This window comes from Muscardinus avellanarius (genome assembly GCF_963383645.1).
Source record: "Muscardinus avellanarius genome assembly, chromosome: 4".
NCBI lineage: Eukaryota > Metazoa > Chordata > Mammalia > Rodentia > Gliridae > Muscardinus > Muscardinus avellanarius.
The window spans coordinates 40088208-40108063 of NC_137789.1; the positions used below are offsets into that span (position 1 = coordinate 40088208).

Consider the following 19856-nt stretch of genomic DNA (forward strand, 5'->3'; position numbering starts at 1 on the left):
TTGGAGATCACGCAATCTTACCAAGATGGCACGATTCCTGGCATTGCACTGATGAGGACACAGGACATTTATTGCTGACAATCTGAGTCTTCTGTGGGAAGGCACCCACCAGGCACAGGGTCACAGAGGGAGGACAGAGGCTTTCTCCTTGCCCCTTTCAGGAGGTCAGGCTTCCAGGTTCTTTCCTGAAAAGAGCTGACGAGGCCAACTCTGGACAGTGCTCCCTGCTTGGATTCTTTTTATTAAATTATTAATTGATTAATTTTTGTGGTAGTGGGGATTGAACCCAGAATAATTCTACCTCTGAGCTATATCTCCAGCCCTATTTTACTTATTTATTTGTTTGTTTCTTTGTTTGATTTTGCAGTACTGGGGATGAAACCCAGGGGCATTGTACCTCTGAGCTATGCTCTCCAGTCTCAGCTTCCCAAATGCTGGGATTACGAGTGTGTGCCACCACGCCCAGCTTATTTTTTATTTTGAAACAGAATCTCACTAAGTTGCTCAAGGACTTGCTAAATTAGAGAGTTGGCTGTGAACCTGTGATCCTCTTGTCTCAGCCTTCAAATCTGCTTGAATTATTGGGATCATAAGGAGCCAGGCTACCAAGCCAAAACTGCTCTAGAGTAGACTTGGCTCAGGACCACATGGTTTGATATTGATTACTGTAAAGTATTCTTGCATATATATCAAACTACCCCACGAAGACTTTCCCAGCCAGACTGAAAAGCAAAGTCTTAACTCTCCCACTGAGCTCTTAGGACAGTAGCCCTCGGTCCACAGGAGACAACCTGCCTGGCACCAGAGGGCAGCAAGGGTGAGCAAGGGCCATTCTTCCTCTGTGGCTCAGGTCTGTGGAGGGGCTCAGACAGTCTTCTCTTTGCAATCTGTCTAGACAGGTGCAGCAACACAAGACAGGCAGAGGGCATCTGTGCATCTTAGGAGCACATGCATCCTCTGCATTCCTCACTTACTCATTTGTTTGTTTCTTTGTTTGATTTTGCAGTACTGGGGAGGAAACCCAGAGGCACTGTACCTCTGAGCTACGCCCTCCGGTCTCAGCTTCCCAAATGCTGGGATTTGGCAAAGAAAACCAACAACCTAGAACTGAGTTTCTCTTAGGCTCAGGAGCAGAGGGCTTGGGCTAGGTTTCCTCACTGTGCTCGTGAGCTAAGAAGTTGTGCCCGAACAGCTAAAAAGTGTTTGCTAACTTAGAATTAGATTCTAAATTATATAACAGCTAAAATATTACAGCTACTATTGCTTGAGTGCTATTAAGTACCAAACAAAATGCTGGATACTTGCTATACTTCAATTTGATCCTCCCCCAAATCTTAAAACCTACTGTATTGATAAGGAAAATGAAACTCATGAAGGTTCAATACTTTGCCCAAGGCCTACATCTCATGGTGGCAGAGTCGAGATTTGGCTTCCGTTCAGCTCACCTATAAAAGCCCTCGCGTGTCACCTCTCAGTGACTGCTCCCTAAGTCTTGCAACAGGTCATGCACTACCCCCAAAGCATGCCATTCCCAGCCAGGCTCCTGCTCGTTTGGTCCTCACCTGCTCTGAAGAGAGCTCCGGCGGCATAGTGCATGGCCAGGGCGTGCACGAGCTGCCTGGCGGTGGTGAAGATGGGTCCTCTTTCAAACACCGAGAAGGAGAGGGGGGTGTGGTCTGAGGCGAGGTACAGCTTGAGGGATGCGTGGATGCTGACGAGCAGACTCACTGGCTGTATCACCAGTTTCCGTAACTTCACCGGATTCACCAAGGCCGAGGCATGCTGTCTCACCTGCACCGGCAAGACCTGTTTGCCAGCCGAGAGTGGTGGGAGGCCAGCGGCCAGCCTGCTGTGAGGTAGGTAAGTGTCAAACAGAGTTTTGATGTAGTACACAAAAGTGTCTTCCACATACAAGCGGGCAGGCTTCAACTCGAAGCTGCACTCGTTGATGTCAAGCAGGAGGCTCCTGCCCTCACTCAGGGTGACGCAGAGCTTGATGAAGCAGCTCTCCTTGTATTCCTCCAAATCTTTGCTGGAGGCCAGCAGAGTCTGTGCTTTGGAACACTGAGTGGGTTCTGTTTTTTCACCTTGGCAGACCAGGACGGCGAAGTGGAAATTGGACTTGTTATAGAGCTGGTTGTCCAGCTGCAGGTCTCCGCAGTAGAGCTCCACGTGGTAGAGCTGGGGCAGGGCAGCAGTGGGCTCCTCCCCAGGGAGGCTGCCAGCCCTGGGGGCCATGTGCAGGAACACGTTGTCCAGGGTGAGCCGCAGAAGCTCAGAGGATGCCTTGGGGTGCGTGAGGTCATCCGACACGGCCAGGCTCAACTGGGTGATGAACATTTTTAAGGTAAAGGTCTTCTCCAGAGTCCTAGAGGAGAAATGGAAAGGAGCATCAGCCTCGCTTTTCTTTCTTCCTTCGTTTTAATGACAGTGCCTTATTAAACACCTCCTGATGGGACATCAGATTCTCATAAGAAACAAAAAAGAACTCAACTTTCAGTACATCGTGTCTGGACAGAGCCAGCCACACTCCAAGAGTATTGGGAAATGTTCCCGATGGGACTATTACAAGTTCCTGTCATGTTTCGCTGTGTGTTTCCCTTATCAACACCAGATTTTACTTCAGAATCCCTCTTGTCTTTGTGCACTAATTCTCTGTCATAATGATCACAAGGCAGAACGATAAATAAAATAACTAAGACTCTCTTGGTTAAAAATGCAAGGCAAGTCGAAGGGTAAGCCTGGACCTGGCACTAACCCCCACCCCGCCCGCAGCCTCTGGCCTGCCTGTCCTGCCCACCCCCCAGGCGCTGCGGCACCCTGCGCTCCCCTGCAGAGACCCGCACTCCAGCGATGGGCCCTGGCCTACAGCATCTTTTGTGTCATTACAGCTCATAAGTGTGCTGTTACCTTTCTTCTCTTAGAGAACCCTTCTGCAGATCCACTAACTCTCCTGGCTACCACTCATGTTTGTGATCCCTTTCCATAAAACGCTCCAGTGTCTCCCACACACGTGGTCTCCTATTCTCCTTCTCACCTCTCTGAAGTTGGCCACAAGCTGGCTTCTGCCCCACCACTGTGCCATAACAACTTGTCAAGGCCACCAGTGACTTCCGTGTGGCTAGAGCGCAGGCTGGACTTTCAGGTTACGAATGGCATTTTATGTTAAGCAACTTCCTCCTCCTAGACACACGCTCTTTAGGTATCCTCCCCAGATCTTCTCTGGTCACTCACTGTTGTCACACTGTGCTTCCTCCTTCTCTCCCAGACTTCTTAAACTGAGGGTACTCACTGAGGCTCGGCCCATGGTCCTCTTCTCTTCCCTGCCCCCATGACCTCGCTGGGGGTTTTGGCCAGGCTCATGACTTGAAGCCCTGCCAATATGCTGATGCCCAGAACATCCAGTGGCTCTGACATCTAACTGCCTGTCTACATCGCCACTTCACTTAGCGTTGGGATCTGGACTGTCCCCTGAAGAGTTCATGTGTCAGACAATGCAGCAACACGCAGAGGCGCGGAGACTGGATGACAAGGGCGCTGGCCTCTTCGTGGGTTGGTCCACTGGATGGATTGACAATCTGAATGGACTAATGGAAGGTGGTGAAATGACTGGCAGGTGGGGCGTGGCTGGAAGGCATGGCCTTGGCCTCTTTCAATCCCTAGCCCCTTCTTCACTGTCTGTCTGTCTCTGCTTCCTGGCTGCCATGCGCTAAACACCTCTCTCCCACATGCCCTTCCAACATGATACTCTGCCTCACCAGGACCACAACATCAGTTGGCTGATCATGGACTGAACCTTGTAAGGCCAAAGTAAATGTTTCTTCCTCTAAATTGTTCTTGTCAGGTATCTTGGTCATAGCAATGAAAAGCTGACTAGCTCAATGTCAGCTCAATGTACCATGTCTGTAACCGAACAAGATCCTGATCCTCTCCCTCTGCCACCACAGTTAATGGCAACTGCATTCTTCACTTGCTCAGCTCAAACGTTTTGGAGTCATTCTTACTGCTTTCATTTTCAGCCTTTTCCCAGTGTGTCAGGCACACCCACTGGCTTTTCTTAAAAGTATATCCAGACCCTCCACTGGCATTGCTGTGTCTAAGCTACACGTGTCTCTAGTGTGAATAACCACGAGTCTCCTAACTAAATAGCTTCCTGCTCGAATCTACCCTCACTTTCTAGAATCCACCTCAACAAAGCAGCCAATGTCCTTCTAGAGATTAAGTCACATGTACTTTCTGTTCAGAGTGCTCCAATGATTTTCTCGTTTCACTTAGAATTAAGCACAGCTCTTACAGTGGCCTTCATGGCCCCCTGCCACTTGTCGCCTTACTTCCAAGCCCTCTGTCCTGTTCACTGCTACTCCGACCAACCCCACAGGGCCAGGCTAGCCCCCGCCTGCTCTCCTCTATGCTAGGATGCCACCACAGGCCTGGAACTGCCTTGGGTCTGGAAAGCGCTTCCCTCCGAGGCCCCCATTACTTGCCACCTTGCTGCGTTCAAGTCTGTGTTAAATGTCAGCCTCTCAAGTGTGGCTTCTGTGCCAATTTTTTCAGAACTACTCTTTCCCTGTCCCTAGGCCCCCGCACTCCTGGCCCCTCTTAGTGGGCTCTGTTCTGTTCCCTGTAGAATGCTGACCTACTATACCATAAAAAATTCCTTTTTTAAATTAGGTTTATTCTCTGAATGAGCTTCTCCCAGTCCATACAATAAGAATGTAATTTCAAGGGGGGACTTTGGTCTCTTGTTCACTGATGTAGCTCTGTCCTTATAGCAGCACCTGCATTCAGTAAGCAGTTAAGAAATATTTGCTGAGTAAATGAATCAAAGAAATATAAGTAGATACTAGTAACTGTTCTAATTTCTACCTTCAAATGTGTGGGTTGTGAGTATAGTCATTAACGTTTATGCTCTTGATAAAATGATTCTGAAACTATTGTGAAGGCTGAAATTTTTGTGTTATAAAATTTAAAATTTTAATGCACCAGGCGTGGTGGTGCATGCTTGTAATCCCAGCGTTTAGGAGGCTGAGACAGGAGGATCGCACAGGTTCAAAGCCAGCCTCAGCTACTTAGAGAGGCTCTCAGCAGCTTAGTGAGACCCTGTTTCCAAATAAGGTATAAAATAGGTCTGGGAGTATAGCCCAGAGGGAGAAAAGCCCCTGGGTTAAAAAAAAAAGTCGCCAGTTCTGTTATGTTGTTTTTATTTTTTCTTGTTTTCTTTAGTTGTACTGGGGATTGAACCCAGGACCATCTACCTCTGAACTACATCCCTACCTAGCCTTACTCATTTATTGATACTAAGGATGGAACCCAGACGCATTTTATCTCAAAGCTATACCCAGTCCTTTTTTTGTTTTGAAACAGGGCCTCGCTAGGTTACTAAGAGTCTTGCTAAGTTGCTGAGGCTGGTCTTAAACCTGCAAACCTCCTGCTTCAGCCTCCAACATACTTGGATTACAGGCTTATGCTACTGTGCCCAGCTCTGTTATATTATTAATATTTTACAAAAACTTTGGGCAATGAAAACAATACAATTTATCTAACATTGTTTGAAATATTATAAATTCAAATTAGCAGGGTCCAAACTAATGAGTTCTTAGCCATACATGAGAAGCAAGAAACTTTTTTTCTTAAAAGGGCTTAAATAAATATACAAAACTCAGCATTAGTTTACATTTTAATTTAAATTATTTTTGGTTATAAAATTTATTAAATAAATGCTTATAATCCCACATATATTAACAATTTTGATTGTTTCCTTTCAGTCTTATTTCAAAGAATTTCATATATCTATATAAGCTATATAATGTGTGTGCACATTTATATGCATGTGTCTATATATGCAGATGACATATAATTAGGATATTAATATATTCAATAATATATTTTGCTTGTTTTGCTTTAGATTATATCACATGTTTTTTCTTTATCCTAGTCCTTTAAAATTCTATATCACTGCCAGGTGTGGTAGAACACATCTGTAATCTCAGTACTTGTGAGGCTAAGACAGGAGGATCATAGATTCAAGGCTAGCCTCAACTTAGTGGGGACATTAGTAACTTATTGAGACTCTGTTTCAAAATAAGAAATAAAATAGGACTTGGGGAATAGCTCAGAGGTAAAACACTCTTGGGTTCAATCCCTAGCACCACAAAAAAACAAATCCTATGTTATCTATTTTTTGTGATGTACCATTTACTGTACATTTATGTATCACTCATTTCCCCTCTGAGGTGTGTTTATACTCTGAACATTTTGCCACTATAATTAACAATGTAATATCTTTCCATGTATATTGTGGACACTTCTTTAATTATTTCCTTAACTCTTTTTTTTTTTGGTGGTACCGGGGGTGGAACCTAGGTGCTTTTCTACCTCCAGGCTATACTGCCAGACCTATTTTATACTTTATTTGGAAACAGGGTCTCCCTAAGTTGCTGAGCGCCTCACGAAGTAGCTGAGGCTGGCTTCTAACCTCTGCGATCCTCCTGTCTCAGCGCTGGGATTATAAGCGTGCACCATTACGCCCAGCCTTTCCTTTACTCTTAAAATCATAAAACTCTTAACAGTGGAATTTCTAAGCCAAAGGCATTTTAAAGCCCTTACTGCCTATTGTTAAAGTGTTCTTCAGAAAGCAGCACCACTTCATACTTCACCCGGACTGTCTCTGTCTGAACATCCTTGTAAGTTGGATGAAAAGTCTTTTCTTTAAGCTCCCATTTCTTTGATCACTTGTATTTTTTCTTCCTAGAAATTTCTGCTTATGTCTTTTACATTTATTTTTGTTTGGGGAAGAAAGAGAAATCTTTATATTGTTCCTATTGAATTATATGAGTTCTTTTGAGTTAAGGCTATTAATTCATGTTTTTAAAAGTTGACTACAAAACTCAAGTCAAAGGGAAGGGAGAAAATGTAGCTCTAAAACGTGCATTTATATTTGAGGTAGCTCTAGTTACTAAGTTAAATTTCTAGGTTATCACGTGAATATAAAATGTTAGCTTATATTTCATGCTAATAATTATCGTGAAACTCTGAGGTGCACTTATTAATTTGCAAATTAGTTTGTTAAACTTATCACAGCAGAACTGGAAGTGGGAGCCAAGAAAGATGGTATATTGCTATCTACTATAGATAGGCATGAGTTAATGCTGATTGCTAGATCCTTACTTATGGATTATACAGTAATTAACCAAAAGCTTTAGTATGCATAAGGGAATGACAAAGAATGGGAAATAGTAAGTTTCAGCTTTATAGTGGAAAAGTTTACTATACTGCTACTGCAAAGTAATTAAACGTACCTGTTGGTATTGGTTAAAATAGGTCCTGCTTTTCCTTCTGGGGCCAAGGTGATGAAGACTGTGCCACACTGATGGACAATGTCTACATACACATAGCCAAAGCCCGTGAGGAACACGACCTGCAGAAAGAGTATTCGGGATCTGATTCAAAAGAATTAACACTACTGAAATGGTGGACTTCAGTCCTGGAAATGCCTCCACTTCTGATTCAATACCACAAACACTTCCTGGTTGTATTTCTTTGTATTCATATGTACAGGCTGACTTAAAATGAAAAAAAAATCAAATCCAGATTTTTCAATATCCAGCTGTAAGGTTCACAGAAAAAAAAAATGATGGATGACGGAGCATGAGTGTCTTCATTCTCTGCTTCTCTGGAATTGGCAACTAACCGTACATAGGCTGGAGCCTGGCCATGAGGCCAGCTTCATGTGTACATATGAATCTCAATGGAAAAATCCCCAAAGTTCAGAACTTGAAATGCAATGTGCAGAAAATGGTTAGGCTTCTAAGTGTTCACTTACTACTTCAGTAGTGCCCTTCCATGCAAAGCACAAAAAACATAAACCCACTATTAATCCTCCCAAGGTTCCTCAAATAATTTGTAAGAAGAATTTTAGATAATTTTAAGAGTCAAAATTAATTTTTTTTTCCATGAGAAGGTAGACTAAGACTTTAAAAAAAACAAAAACAAACACCACTATCTCAGAAGCCAGGTGCCAGGCCGGCAGAACAGATGTCCTTTCAGTGTTAAATACCAATGTTGCTTAAATGGATAAATATTTGAAAACAGAACAGAACTATGTGAAAAACGACTCTAAGAACACCATGTTCACAGCCAGGATTACCTGAGGGAGAGGGCAAGAACTTCCTTGTGCTTGGGAAAGTTGATTCTGATTATTTGTAATATCAATTCAGTCTAAATCTGGGACCTTTTTATTATTGTTAGGACAGCAAATAAAAGAAGAAAAACTGACAATTCCTGGGTGAAGGAACAAAGCTAGGTGCTTACTTGACAAATAATGAACATTTTCTAATCGTGACCACATGAAGAGGTGCCACAGATTTACATGGCCCCACAGACTTACATTTGGAAGCAATGTCAAGGTCACTGGGCTTCTTTCTGGCGCATCCTCTCCTTCCTCAGAACCCACCCATCTCCAGTATGCAGGGCACCTGGATGTCATCTCTGCTCCTCCCTCTGCTCCTTCCCTGCAGCCCAGCTACTATCACATCCCCAGCTCTGGTTGGCTGCAGCTCTTGCCTGCCATGCACCACTTCCTGTGCCTAGAACATACTCTTCCCCATACCAGTTCTTTCAAAATCATGTGCATCTTTCAAATACAACTTAAAGGATACCCTATTCCATTCTATTATCTTCCTCGGTTTGATACCTACTCCTACACTCTTTTTTTTTTTTTTTTGAATGGGGGTAGGATTGAACCCAGAGACATTTACCTCTGAACTATATTCCCAGCCCTTTTTATTTTTAAATGGAATTTCACTAAGTTGCTGAGGCTGGCCTTGAACCTGTGATTCTTCTGTCTTAGCCTCCCAAGTACTGGGATTACAGTATATACTACCATATCCAACTTCTTACATTCTAAAAGCACTTATACCAAGCCAGGTGTGCTGGTATATACCTGTAATCTGATTGGGAGGCCGAGACAGGAGAATCTCAGGTTCGAGGCTAGCCTCAGAAACTTAGTGAGATCCTCAACAATTTGGCAAGATCCAATTTCAAAATAGTGCTTTTCATTTTTTACCTGTTCAGCTGTAGAATGTCCCTGAGTTCAATTTCTAATACCAAAACAAACAAACAAACAAACAAACAAATATATGATGAGGATTGAGTAGGTACTGATTGCTAATAAGAGTAGTATTAATTGCTAATAAGAATAGCTTTACTTAGGCAAAACAATAAAATCCTTTTTCTCTGTGTCTGGGCTGACCTTGCCCTCTAAAAGCTGCCTGCTAGCTGATAGGCTGGTTGTCATAGCAACTAAGATAGGATGCAGAACACTGAATGCTAAAATTATTGACACCTAAACTTAAAGAAAAAAATTATACAGACCCTCACAACAAAAGTTTAGACTAAGTTAAAAAATGAAAAAGCAGGATACCTTGACCCAACATTGGTTATTAATGACACAAAAATAGTTAAAGCCTTATACTTAAAAAACTACATTCTTTTTTTTTTTTTTTTAGTACAAAACAAGCTTTCGACATAAAAAGTAATGGCTAGCAGACAGAGATAAAGGATGCTGAGCCTTACTCAAGGACACAGATGGTCAGTACAGGCTTTAAATTTTAGGAATAAGAATAAACAAAGAACAATGTGGGCTTTTAATTTCTACCATGCAGCCCCCTGACATGTTAAATAAGTGACATATTTTGATCATTGATAGCAGTCCTGTCAAAAAAGGCTAACAGAGATAACTGGTGGGCCAGCACCTGCTTTTGGTGGGAAATGACTATTGGCTAGCCAGGATAAGAGAGATAATACATTCCTATATAAAGGTTAGAATTAAAGGCAATAGTGTTCTATTTCTGAGATGCTCCATCATGTCTCTCTCTGACTTCGTGCTTCTCCTGCTCTGCCCCCTCCACCTCCTGCCTATAAAAATAAAACCTTGCTTACGCTTGCAGGAGAGTTCTGTTTTTATTTCTATATTAGTCCAGAATAAAGACCTACAGTAAAATCATCCCAAATTGTAAAAATATGTACTTAAAACACATTTCTATTTGATCACAAGTTGTATTACTTGTATAGTACAGTTATCTTTTTGTACCTGACTCAGTCACTAGATGAGTCAATTTGTTATATCTGTGCTCTCTATGGACATGTCTCCCAAATGGATTGTTCTGCAAAAAATATTTGTTTTAAAGGAATCCATATCCTAAATGTGCTTTATTTGTTCAAAGGTAAGACTGAACTTGAGTATGATCAATTTTTTAATTAAGCTGGGTGTGGTGCATACATGTAAATCCTAGTACTTGGGAGGCTGAGACAGGAGAATCACAGGTTTGCAGCCAGTCTCAGCTACTTAGTGAGGTCCTACACAACTTAGTGAGACCCTGTTTCAAAATAAAGAATAAAAAATAGGGCTGGGGTATACCTTTGGGGGAGAATGTTCTTGGGTTCAATCCCCAGTACTGAAAAAAATTAGAATTAAAATCCCTCAGCTTAGAAATCTAAAACACAATTAATATTCTTGAGAAACATTCCCATTTATAAAAAAATCCATTTTTTATGACATAAAAGTAAGCAAATTGCTTTTTTACTAGGTGAAAAAATACAGGATTATTCATTTGGCATAAACCATTTTAAGGCTCTCTTTTGCGCTCTCTCTCTCTCTCTCTCTCTCTCTCTCTCTCTCTCTCTCTCTCCTTTTCTCAGGGACCATTACTTCAGTACATAACCCAGACTTTTAGTAGATACTGCTAAAATCCAGAACCAGTATCCCTCAAAGGAGGGAAGAAGAAGACCATAATAGGAAAACATTTATTGTTCTGTAATGCTCTCCAGGCATTATGAAATGAGGACACCATACTGTTCTGAGATATTGAGACAAAGCAAGTTGACAGTTTCTGTTAACCACCTAGAGACTTGGAAGCAAGCAGATTAACCCAAACTTTCAAGGTTCTTCTTCTGGCCCAAATCCTGGACTATGAAGTGAGATTTTGCTGGGCATCCCCTTTCCCCCACAGAGAGAATGGAAGAAACAGACTTGTGTCCTTTTAGGTGTGGGGTAATAACTCATAGCTCTAAACCTCTTTTCAGTGTGGCTGTGGCAATTAGGAGGGATCTGATGGTTTTTTTCTTTTTCTTTTTTTTTCTCCTCCCCCTTCTCCTCCTCCTCTTCCTCTTCCTCCTCCTCCTCTTCCTTCTCCTCCTCCTCCTCCTCCTCCTCCTCCTCCTCCTCCTCCTCCTCCTCCTTCTTCTTCTTTTCTTCTTCTTCTTTTTTTTGCAGTACTGGGGACTGAACCCAGCCACATTCTGCCTCTGAGCTATAACCCCAGGCCCATTTTATTCTTTATTTTGAAACAGGGTCTCACTAAGTTACAAAGGGCCTCACTAAGTAGCTCAGGCTGGCTGTGAACCTGCAATCCTCCTGTCTCAGCCTCTCAAGTACTGGGATTAAAAGCATGTGCCAACATGCCTTGCTGTTTTGATGATTTGATTGTTCAATAATTCCGTCTATTCTTGATAAACACCTAATAATTCACAAAGAATCAGTTACCAGAGAAAGAAAACTCATGCACTCAAGTTGCTCAACAGCTTAGTGGTAAAAAAATAAATAAATAAACCAAGTGCACAAAAAAATGAGACAAAAACTACTGTTCCAGAGCAGAAGCGAGCACAGTGCTGCTCCCTCTTGGGTACCAGCCATCCTGGTCTGTGTGAATGCCACTAAAGCAATGATTTTACGTCTGTTTTCTTTAGTGCTTATAACCCATGCCTGATACTCAGTAAAGATAAGGCAGATAACCTGAAGGAACATTTTTTTTTTGTGTGTGTGTAGTACTGGGGATGAAACCCTTCTACCTCCAGGCTATACTCCCAGACCTATTTTTTATTTTATTTGGAAACAGGGTCTCCTAAGCCAGCGAGGTTGGCTTTGAACCGGCACGATCCTCCTGTCTCAGACTCCCAAGCGTGAGGATTACAAGCGTGTACCACCATGCCTGTCATTAATGAACATCTTGAAAGGTGGCTCCTGTGGCACAGACTTCTGATGTCCACGCTTACTCTTGACCAGCTCCCTCCTCCTTCCTGTAGAGAGCAGTATTAAATCCCACACTTGCCTTAGTTGTGGCCATGTGACTAGCTTGGGCCAATGAGCAAGCCCTCACATGCATTACTTTGAGCCTACCATGGAGGAGCCACTTTCTCTACTGCTGCAGAAACTGCCTAAAGGATTTTGGTTCCAGATCAGAGGTTGGTCAAATCTGGTTCACTACCTCATGTCCACAAGATAGTTGTACTGGAACAGAGCACTGCTTTTTCTGTATACATTGGCTCCATCTAAATAAAAGGGATATACTGTGACAGAGACTATACTGTCTACAAAACCTAAAATCCTATCTAGATTGCAAAGAAAAGTCTGGGGATTCCTGCTCTGAGAATAATGGTAGACTGGTTGTTACACAATCTATGAGCTGTTCATCCAGTATTTGTGCCCTTCTGTAGCCCCTTCCTTGACTGACTTTGACCTTGGCTTTGTGAGTTTCTTTGGCTACCATGACATCAAATAAGATGGCAAATAAGAATCCTGAAAAAGTTTGCTTATTGGGGTACCCTCCTGCTCGCCTGTGAGGAAGTCTAGTCTAGCCTCCTGAAGGAAGAAAGACCACGTGGTGAGAAAGCTGTGTAGCCTTCCCAGATGCATCCCTCGGCCAACCACTGAAGAACACACAGGCTCACTCAGTCAATCCCAGAATCCTAAGAAGTTGTGAACTGTTGCTGTCTTAAGCTGCTAGGCTTTGGAGTAGATACAAGATGACAAAGCCTCTATCAGTCTGGGTCCTAGAGTGAGCATGCAGAAGAGAGTCCCCTAACAATAAGCACTGGGTATGTAGTATGAATACGAAATAAATCAAGGATTATGATATGCTGTATAACCTACATAACACTTCTAATACTGACATTGGTAATAGAAGTAGAGTTTTAGTAAAAACCAAAAATAGGATGCCTTGGCTTAGTAGTAAAATTGGACATGGAAATTAAGCTACAAAAATGGGGATACTCATTTTGAACTGTCAAAGCATTTAGTAAAACTGTTGCCTAAAACTATTGGGGAAGTAGATCAAAAACTAATAAATCTGTAGCTCTAGTCGATAAAGTTTGAAGTAGTGTTGGTTGCTGTTGGCTATATGTAATGTAATCATAAAGAAGAGATGAGTCCAGGAAAGAACTGGCCAGGTTACAAACAAAAATGAAGAATAGAGAGATTCCAGAGATACTAGGCCTTGCAAGCCTGTAAGTGTCTTAAAACTTGCTGCGGATTGTTAATGCTCCCCCTGTATTTACATGGCAAAAATCCCCCCGACACGCAGATGATGCTATTAGGAGTACCCTTGTAAAAGGAACTAAGGAAGGCCCTCACTCCAAACACTTGAGGTTACAATGAAAAGATGACCATCTGTGAGCCAGGACATGGGGCCTCACCAGATACTGAATCTTCTGGTACCTTGAGCTTTGACTTTCTAGATGACAGAACAGTGAGAAACAACTTTTTTTTTTTGTACTGGGGATTGAACCCAGGGAAATTCTACTTCTCAGCAAGATCCTTAGCCCAATTTTATGATTTATTTAAAAATGGGGTCTCACTAAGTTGCCGAGACTGGCCTTGAATCTGTGATTCTCCTGTTTCAACCTTATTATAGGTGTGTACCACTTTACAGGTTATTATAGGTGTGTACCACACTGTGCCTGGCTCTATAGTTTTTATAAACTACCCAGTGTATGATATTCTGTTATACTACCCTAAACAGACTAAGATAAAGCCCTAACCAGCAAAATAATAATATCAGAAAGCCTTTAGATATGAAGGCAGATTAATATTGAGCTTTAGTACTGACTACAGGTATTATACTCAACATGAAAACTTTTCAACTGTTAAGCTGACAAAGGAAAAAAATTCAGATTAAGGGTTTAATTTTCCCATAAAACTTTCTTAAATCCAAAAAGATATAAGGAAGCAAGATAGTGAAGAAATATGTCTTAGAAAGGACCAGGGATATGGCCACTGGCATAGGGGACACCCTGGAATCAAGTAGGTAAGAAGTCTGTTGAATTGATGAAAAATTAATACTGCCCGAGATACTCGTGGACTAATAGGGACTATGATTACTTGAAACGCAATACAAGCTTCAGGTAGCGAAGAAAGATTGCCCAGAGGCCAATCCAGAAACCTCAAGAACAAAAGCACACGAGTAGAAACAGGGCTCATTCACATACTGCATTTTGCTTCTGGGCTATAAATCCTATGCAGACATGTACCCAGAATGTAGAGTTGTGATGGGCAAAAGGCTGACAAGTGTCTCATTCTTTCCTTTTCCAAATTGGAGAAATCATTACTGTTATTCTGTCCTAGGGGACAGCAGGAAGAGAGGGAGCTAATGAGTTCCTCGGTCTGCAGAACAAAAGGAGCCATATCCAGAGCGAGCATGACGCAGCAGCATGGATTCCAGTGTGGTGTAGTGACAGGTTAGAACCTTGAGAGGGTGGACATTTGTTTGTTCTAAGTATTTGGGAAAAAATGAGTTAAATGACTGAGGGCCAGGGGGATTTTATTTTGTTTTTTGCTTTTGATCACAGAATATTCCAGCCAGTCCTGAACCATGTCATTATTTAGTTCTGTCCTACTTCCTTCACTTCACACTACTAGTATGGGATGTGCATGGAAGGTTCTAGGCAATCTATAGTAAGATACTCCTGTTTTAACCATAAAACATATCTGGGGATTTCTGTCCTTTGTCTTTTGAGGCTGTGTTGGAGTACTTTGATCAGTGACGGTCTCTACCTTATCTGTCTTACCTACTGTGAGTATAAGAATATCATTCCAACCAGGTGTAGTGGCGCATGCCTGTAATCCTGGTACTTTGGTGGCTGAGCTAGGATTTCAAGTTTGAGGTCAGCCTCACCAACTTAGTGAGACTCTTAGCAACATAGTGAGATTTTTTTTGTTTTTGTTTTATAACAAAAAATAAAAAAGGCTGGGGATGTAGCGTGGAGGCAGAACGCCTCTAGGTTCAATAAAGGGCTAGTTAGGCATTTTATTGTGTAGCTGACTTTTGGCTAAAACTACCTTTTTTCATAAAAAATTCACCCCTTATTTTGGGAAGGAATAAGCTTAAACTCTACTACTTATATCTCCATGTAAATAGTTTATAAAAGAACATCATGACTAGGAAAACCATGATATGCAAGAAAGACTTAGTCTTTGAAGAGAAGTCTCCATGTGAACTCAGGGACTGACCTGTGATCTGTTTTAAGCCATCTGATGGACTGCAGAGCCATCTCTGGGCTACACTCTGTTTTAGGAATCACTTTAGTAGTAGTTATGGACTCAGACTTGGGGGCGGAGAGGCTGACAATGGAGAAACCTTTTAAGAAGCTACTGCTAAAATCTGGGAGCAAGATGGTAACCACAGGCCTGAAATAGACCCTGATTACAGAGAAGTGACAGATTCCAGACGTTTCAGAGGTATCTCAGACAGAAACTGGTGACTTACTGGACGTGGGAGGAAAAGAGAACAAGGAAGGCCTTGCGATGTGGTAGGAAGCAGCCAGGCTCGGCAGCCAGAGAGTCCTGGGTTTGAACCCCACCTCTAGTCACGCTGTGCAAGATCACCACTCTGAGCTCCAAGTGGCATCTTCTTTGAAGGATATGACAGACACTGATTGCAATACTTTTAGAGTGCTTGAGATAAACAGTACCCAAAGTAGACAAGCGTGGAGGCACCTGTTTGTAATCCCAGCATTCAGGAGACTGAGACCTGAAGATCGCTTGTTTGCGGCCAGCCTCAGCTACTTAGCCCCTCCGCAACTCAGTGAGACCCTGTTTCAAAATAAAGAGTAAGTGCTGGGTGTGGTGGCGCATGTTTGTAATCCCCGCACTTGGGTGGCGGAGACAGGAGGATTGCGCTGAGCCGTGCTGGTTTAAGAGACCTTGTTTCCAAATAAAATGTATAAAATAGGTCTGGGACTGTAGCCCGGAGGTAGAAGGGCTTCCAGGAATCCCAGTACAAAAAAAAAAAAAAAAAAAAAAAAAAGAAAGAAAGAAAGAAAAATAAATAAAAATAAAAAATAGGGCAGGAGAAATAGCTCAGAGTTAGAATGTCCCTTGGTTCCATCCCCAGACATACAAAAAAAAAAAAAAAAGGTACTCAAAGTTCTTGAGATAAAAAAGGCTTTTAGTACAAATTTATATCAACATTTTTTTTTTTTTTTTTGGTGGTACTGGGGATGGAACCCTTCTACCTCCGGGCTACACTCCCAGACCTATTTTTCTTATTTTATTTGGAAACAGGGTCTCTTAAGCCAGCGAGACTGGCTTCGAACCCAGGTGGTCCTCCTGTCTCTGCCTCCCAAGCACAGGGATTACAGGTGTGCACCACCACACCCAGCTTTATCAACATCTTTTAAGGCTTTTGTACTGGACAAATAGTGATGACATTAACTAAAGCAGAGATTCTAGAAGCTAGGTTTGGAAAGTGATCATCTTGTTTTCAGACTTGATGAGTGTGAGGTGCCTGTAGGTCCTTCAGGTCCTCAGTGGGTTGCTGGAAAAGCACATTTGGAACTTAGGGATATGAGGGCCAGAGAGGGGTTATCTGAGAGAGAGAGAGAGAGAGAGAGAGAGAGAGAGAGAGAGAGAGAGAAGATGATAAACAGTAGCTAAGCTATGAAAAGAGAGGAAAAGAAAGGTTATGAATTTCTAAGATGAATAAAAAAGGAAAGGGTGGATAGGGATGAAAAGAAAACCAGTAGGTACTCTGGGTGTAATTTTTCCCTCTATATACTTTTTGAAAATCTTTTTAAAGGACTCCTTATTCCTGAGTATCCCTGGAAACAGTTGTGACTGAGCCAGAACAAACTGTAAACACACAGGAGACTGTAAACCAGGGCACTTGGCAGTCACCTGGAAGTAGGTGCCAATCTGCTGATATCTGTTCTGCCTCTGGTGTGGGCATGGGAGAAGGTGAACGAAGTAATCAAGAAGCCAAAATACTTATGCTACACACTTTCTGGATGAGATACTCACTTGGACTGATAACTTTGCATGTATAAAAATTTCTGGATGCAGGTTATAGATATCTCTGGAAATTACTATCTGTTGCTTTAAGCACAGGGCCAAGGGTTACCTCTGCATGCTGCGGACTGATCACATCTCTGTGTCCTGGCCCACCAAGGCACTTAAAGTAGCTCATGATGTTTTATTTTATTTTATTGGTGGTACTGGGGTTCCTGGAAGCCCTTCTACCTCCGGGCTACACTCTCAGACCTATTTTATATTTTTATTTGGAATCAGGGTCTTTTAAGCCAGCGTGGCTGGCTTCAAACCTGCGTGATCCCCCTGTCTCTGCCTCCCAACCGCGGGGATTACAAGTGTGCGCCACCACGCCACACCTGGCTCATGATATTCTTATAGATAACAAAATATCTTATACAGCTTGCATCCTTTAGAAGTACTTCTAGATGCATTTTCATATTTAAGAACTGTGGGCTAGACAACAGTACAACTTGGTGTGTTATAGCTGGCTGAACAGGTGTCCAGTGGTCCTCCACATTACAAAGGCCTTGGACTTTTCCTGTTTTATACATTTATTAATGACTTGGATAAACATGGATAAAGCATGCTCACCACATCTGCAGATGTCATATAGCTACTGTGGATACTTAATATGTTAGATGACAGCATCAGTTTTTTAAAAAGTAATTTCAAAAAGTTGGACTAGGCCAATAGCAACAAGACTCAAATTATTGGGGATAAATGTAAAGTTCTGTCATGGGGTTCAGAAAGTCAACTGCACAGCAAGTCATATGATAAAGACTCGAGGGATGTGGCTGACCACAAGTTCAGTAATAACAAACAGTCCAAACTTGTTAATAAAAAGCTAACTCAATCTTCTACTTTATTAATGGAAGCACAGGGAGGTAATAGCTGGTTAGACCACACTTGGAATACTGAGTGTAATTCCGGCTGCCAGATTTTTAATAGGGAACACAAAACACTGGTGTGTTCTGACACGGGTAACTGTGGTGATGGGTCTGGAAATCACATTTACTGAAGGAGTGATCCAAGGAACCAGAAAGCCTTGGCCTGGGTAAGGGAACACTCAGAGATGTTGATGCTGCCATCAAACACTCTCAGTGTGGGTGCGTTGCAGGGGAAGCCAGCAGCCTGTGATGTTCTAATGAGCAAAACAAGGGTAAAGACTGGATGCTCCTCAGAGATGGTTTTCTATAGGATTAGGAAGAAAGTCTTCTCTTATCATTACTGGAGTTGGCCGTGACTGGGACAGTGGACTTCTGAGATGAGATGTCATGGAAGGCATGCTTGCACAGGTAAAAGGGGAAAGCAGAAAACGTTTTCTAACCCGCGCTTTGACTGACTCTCAGGCACCAGGATCTGTGGTTGAGGCAAGACTAAGTTAGACAGTCAGGGACCTCAGCCAAGTGCAAAAAACCAGGACTTAGTGACCTGTGAGCAGATCCAGGTGCCAGCTTGACTCTGTGCAGTTGGAAGCTACCTTGAAGATTACTCTTTAAGCCTCAAACCTCTCATCAGTGAGTAAATATAAAAAATATTGCCTTAAGTATCTTAGAACCTTTGGTGGGCACAGTGTGGCCTGCAAAGTAATCCCAGTATTTGGGAGGCCGAGATGGGAGGATCACAGGTTTGAGGTTAGTCACAGCAACTTAGCAAGACTCTCAGTAACTTACTGAAATCCTGTTGGAAACTAAACAATAAAAATAAAAAGGGTTAGGAGTATAGGTCAAAGGTAGAATACCCCTGAGTTCAATACCAAGAATCCTCCCAAATCTTCAGATTTTTGTGACAATCTGAGGCTCTATCTTAGGACTTGTTACATATATTTAGGTATTCAAATCCTTGAAGGTAGAATTTATGCCTTATTTAGGAATAAGGTATATTGATAGAATCTCAATAAAATTATTTTGAGCAAACAAGAATGGATGCTGTGTGGAAAGCACTTTGTAAATGGTGCAGGGCCATAGAAATGTGAACTGATGTTCTTCCAAATATGTCACTCCGAGGGTGATTTCATTCGAACCCCCCTCATGAGGCTGTAACTATCTTCTATATTTCTGTCTTTTTAATAAACTCCTTTAAATCTTCAAAAAAATGTCACTTCAAGAACAGCACTGATGCTGACCCCACTAAGCACTGTAGTCAAGAGTTAAATCATGAAAATATTCTGATTCTTTTAGAAGGAAATTCACCTGTGACGGGATGAATTCATCGTGGGGAGTTCCAACTAAGCATTCTTTGCTCATTCTTCAATGGCTCAGAATTATTTTTCATCAAGTTTATGACACAGTCGAATGACTTTCCATGGTTAAGATGAAAACAAAAGTCTTTGATAAGTCAGACAGGGTCTTTGCGGGTTTGGTCTCTAGCTGTGTCACAGGCCACCTGTCCCTTCTCTTTCCCTTCATTTGGCCTGACAGCCACACTGGCATTTAGTGCTTTGGAAGGACCATCCTTGCACTCTGACTCCTTCAAACACATTGTTTGTTTCCCTAGGAACACTGTCCACACTCTTGTCTAGTTTGTGCCTGTGGATCCTTGAGATGCAAGGTGCCTCGTCCAGAGGCCTGCTCCCTGGCTCTCTGGCTGTTGCCTGTGCTCTCTTATAACACGTCGACTCCCCTCCTTCACAGCTTCCAAAAGAGGTGATAGGAATACAGCTCTCCATGCTATAACTTGCTGATTACCATTTCCTCTACAGAAACTCTTTGGGGGCAAGGCTTGGGTGCCTTTTTTGTTCAGAACATTTTATGTCATCCCAGTACTGTGTTCAATA

General features: G+C 42.3%; 1 protein-coding gene across 3 annotated transcripts in view; it reads right to left on the bottom strand.

The window, feature by feature from the left end:
- The window catches only part of VPS13B (vacuolar protein sorting 13 homolog B), a gene marked incomplete at both ends in the record, with an annotated part of 689491 nt that overhangs the window by 19560 nt on the left and 650075 nt on the right, over nt 1–19856 (bottom strand). For all 3 annotated transcript variants that reach the window (XM_080693506.1, XM_080693505.1, XM_080693507.1), the window contains 2 exons: nt 1563–2368; nt 7299–7417. In XM_080693506.1, coding sequence (XP_080549632.1) covers nt 1563–2368; nt 7299–7417 — 925 coding nt within the window. The remainder of the gene's footprint in view (nt 1–1562; nt 2369–7298; nt 7418–19856) is intronic.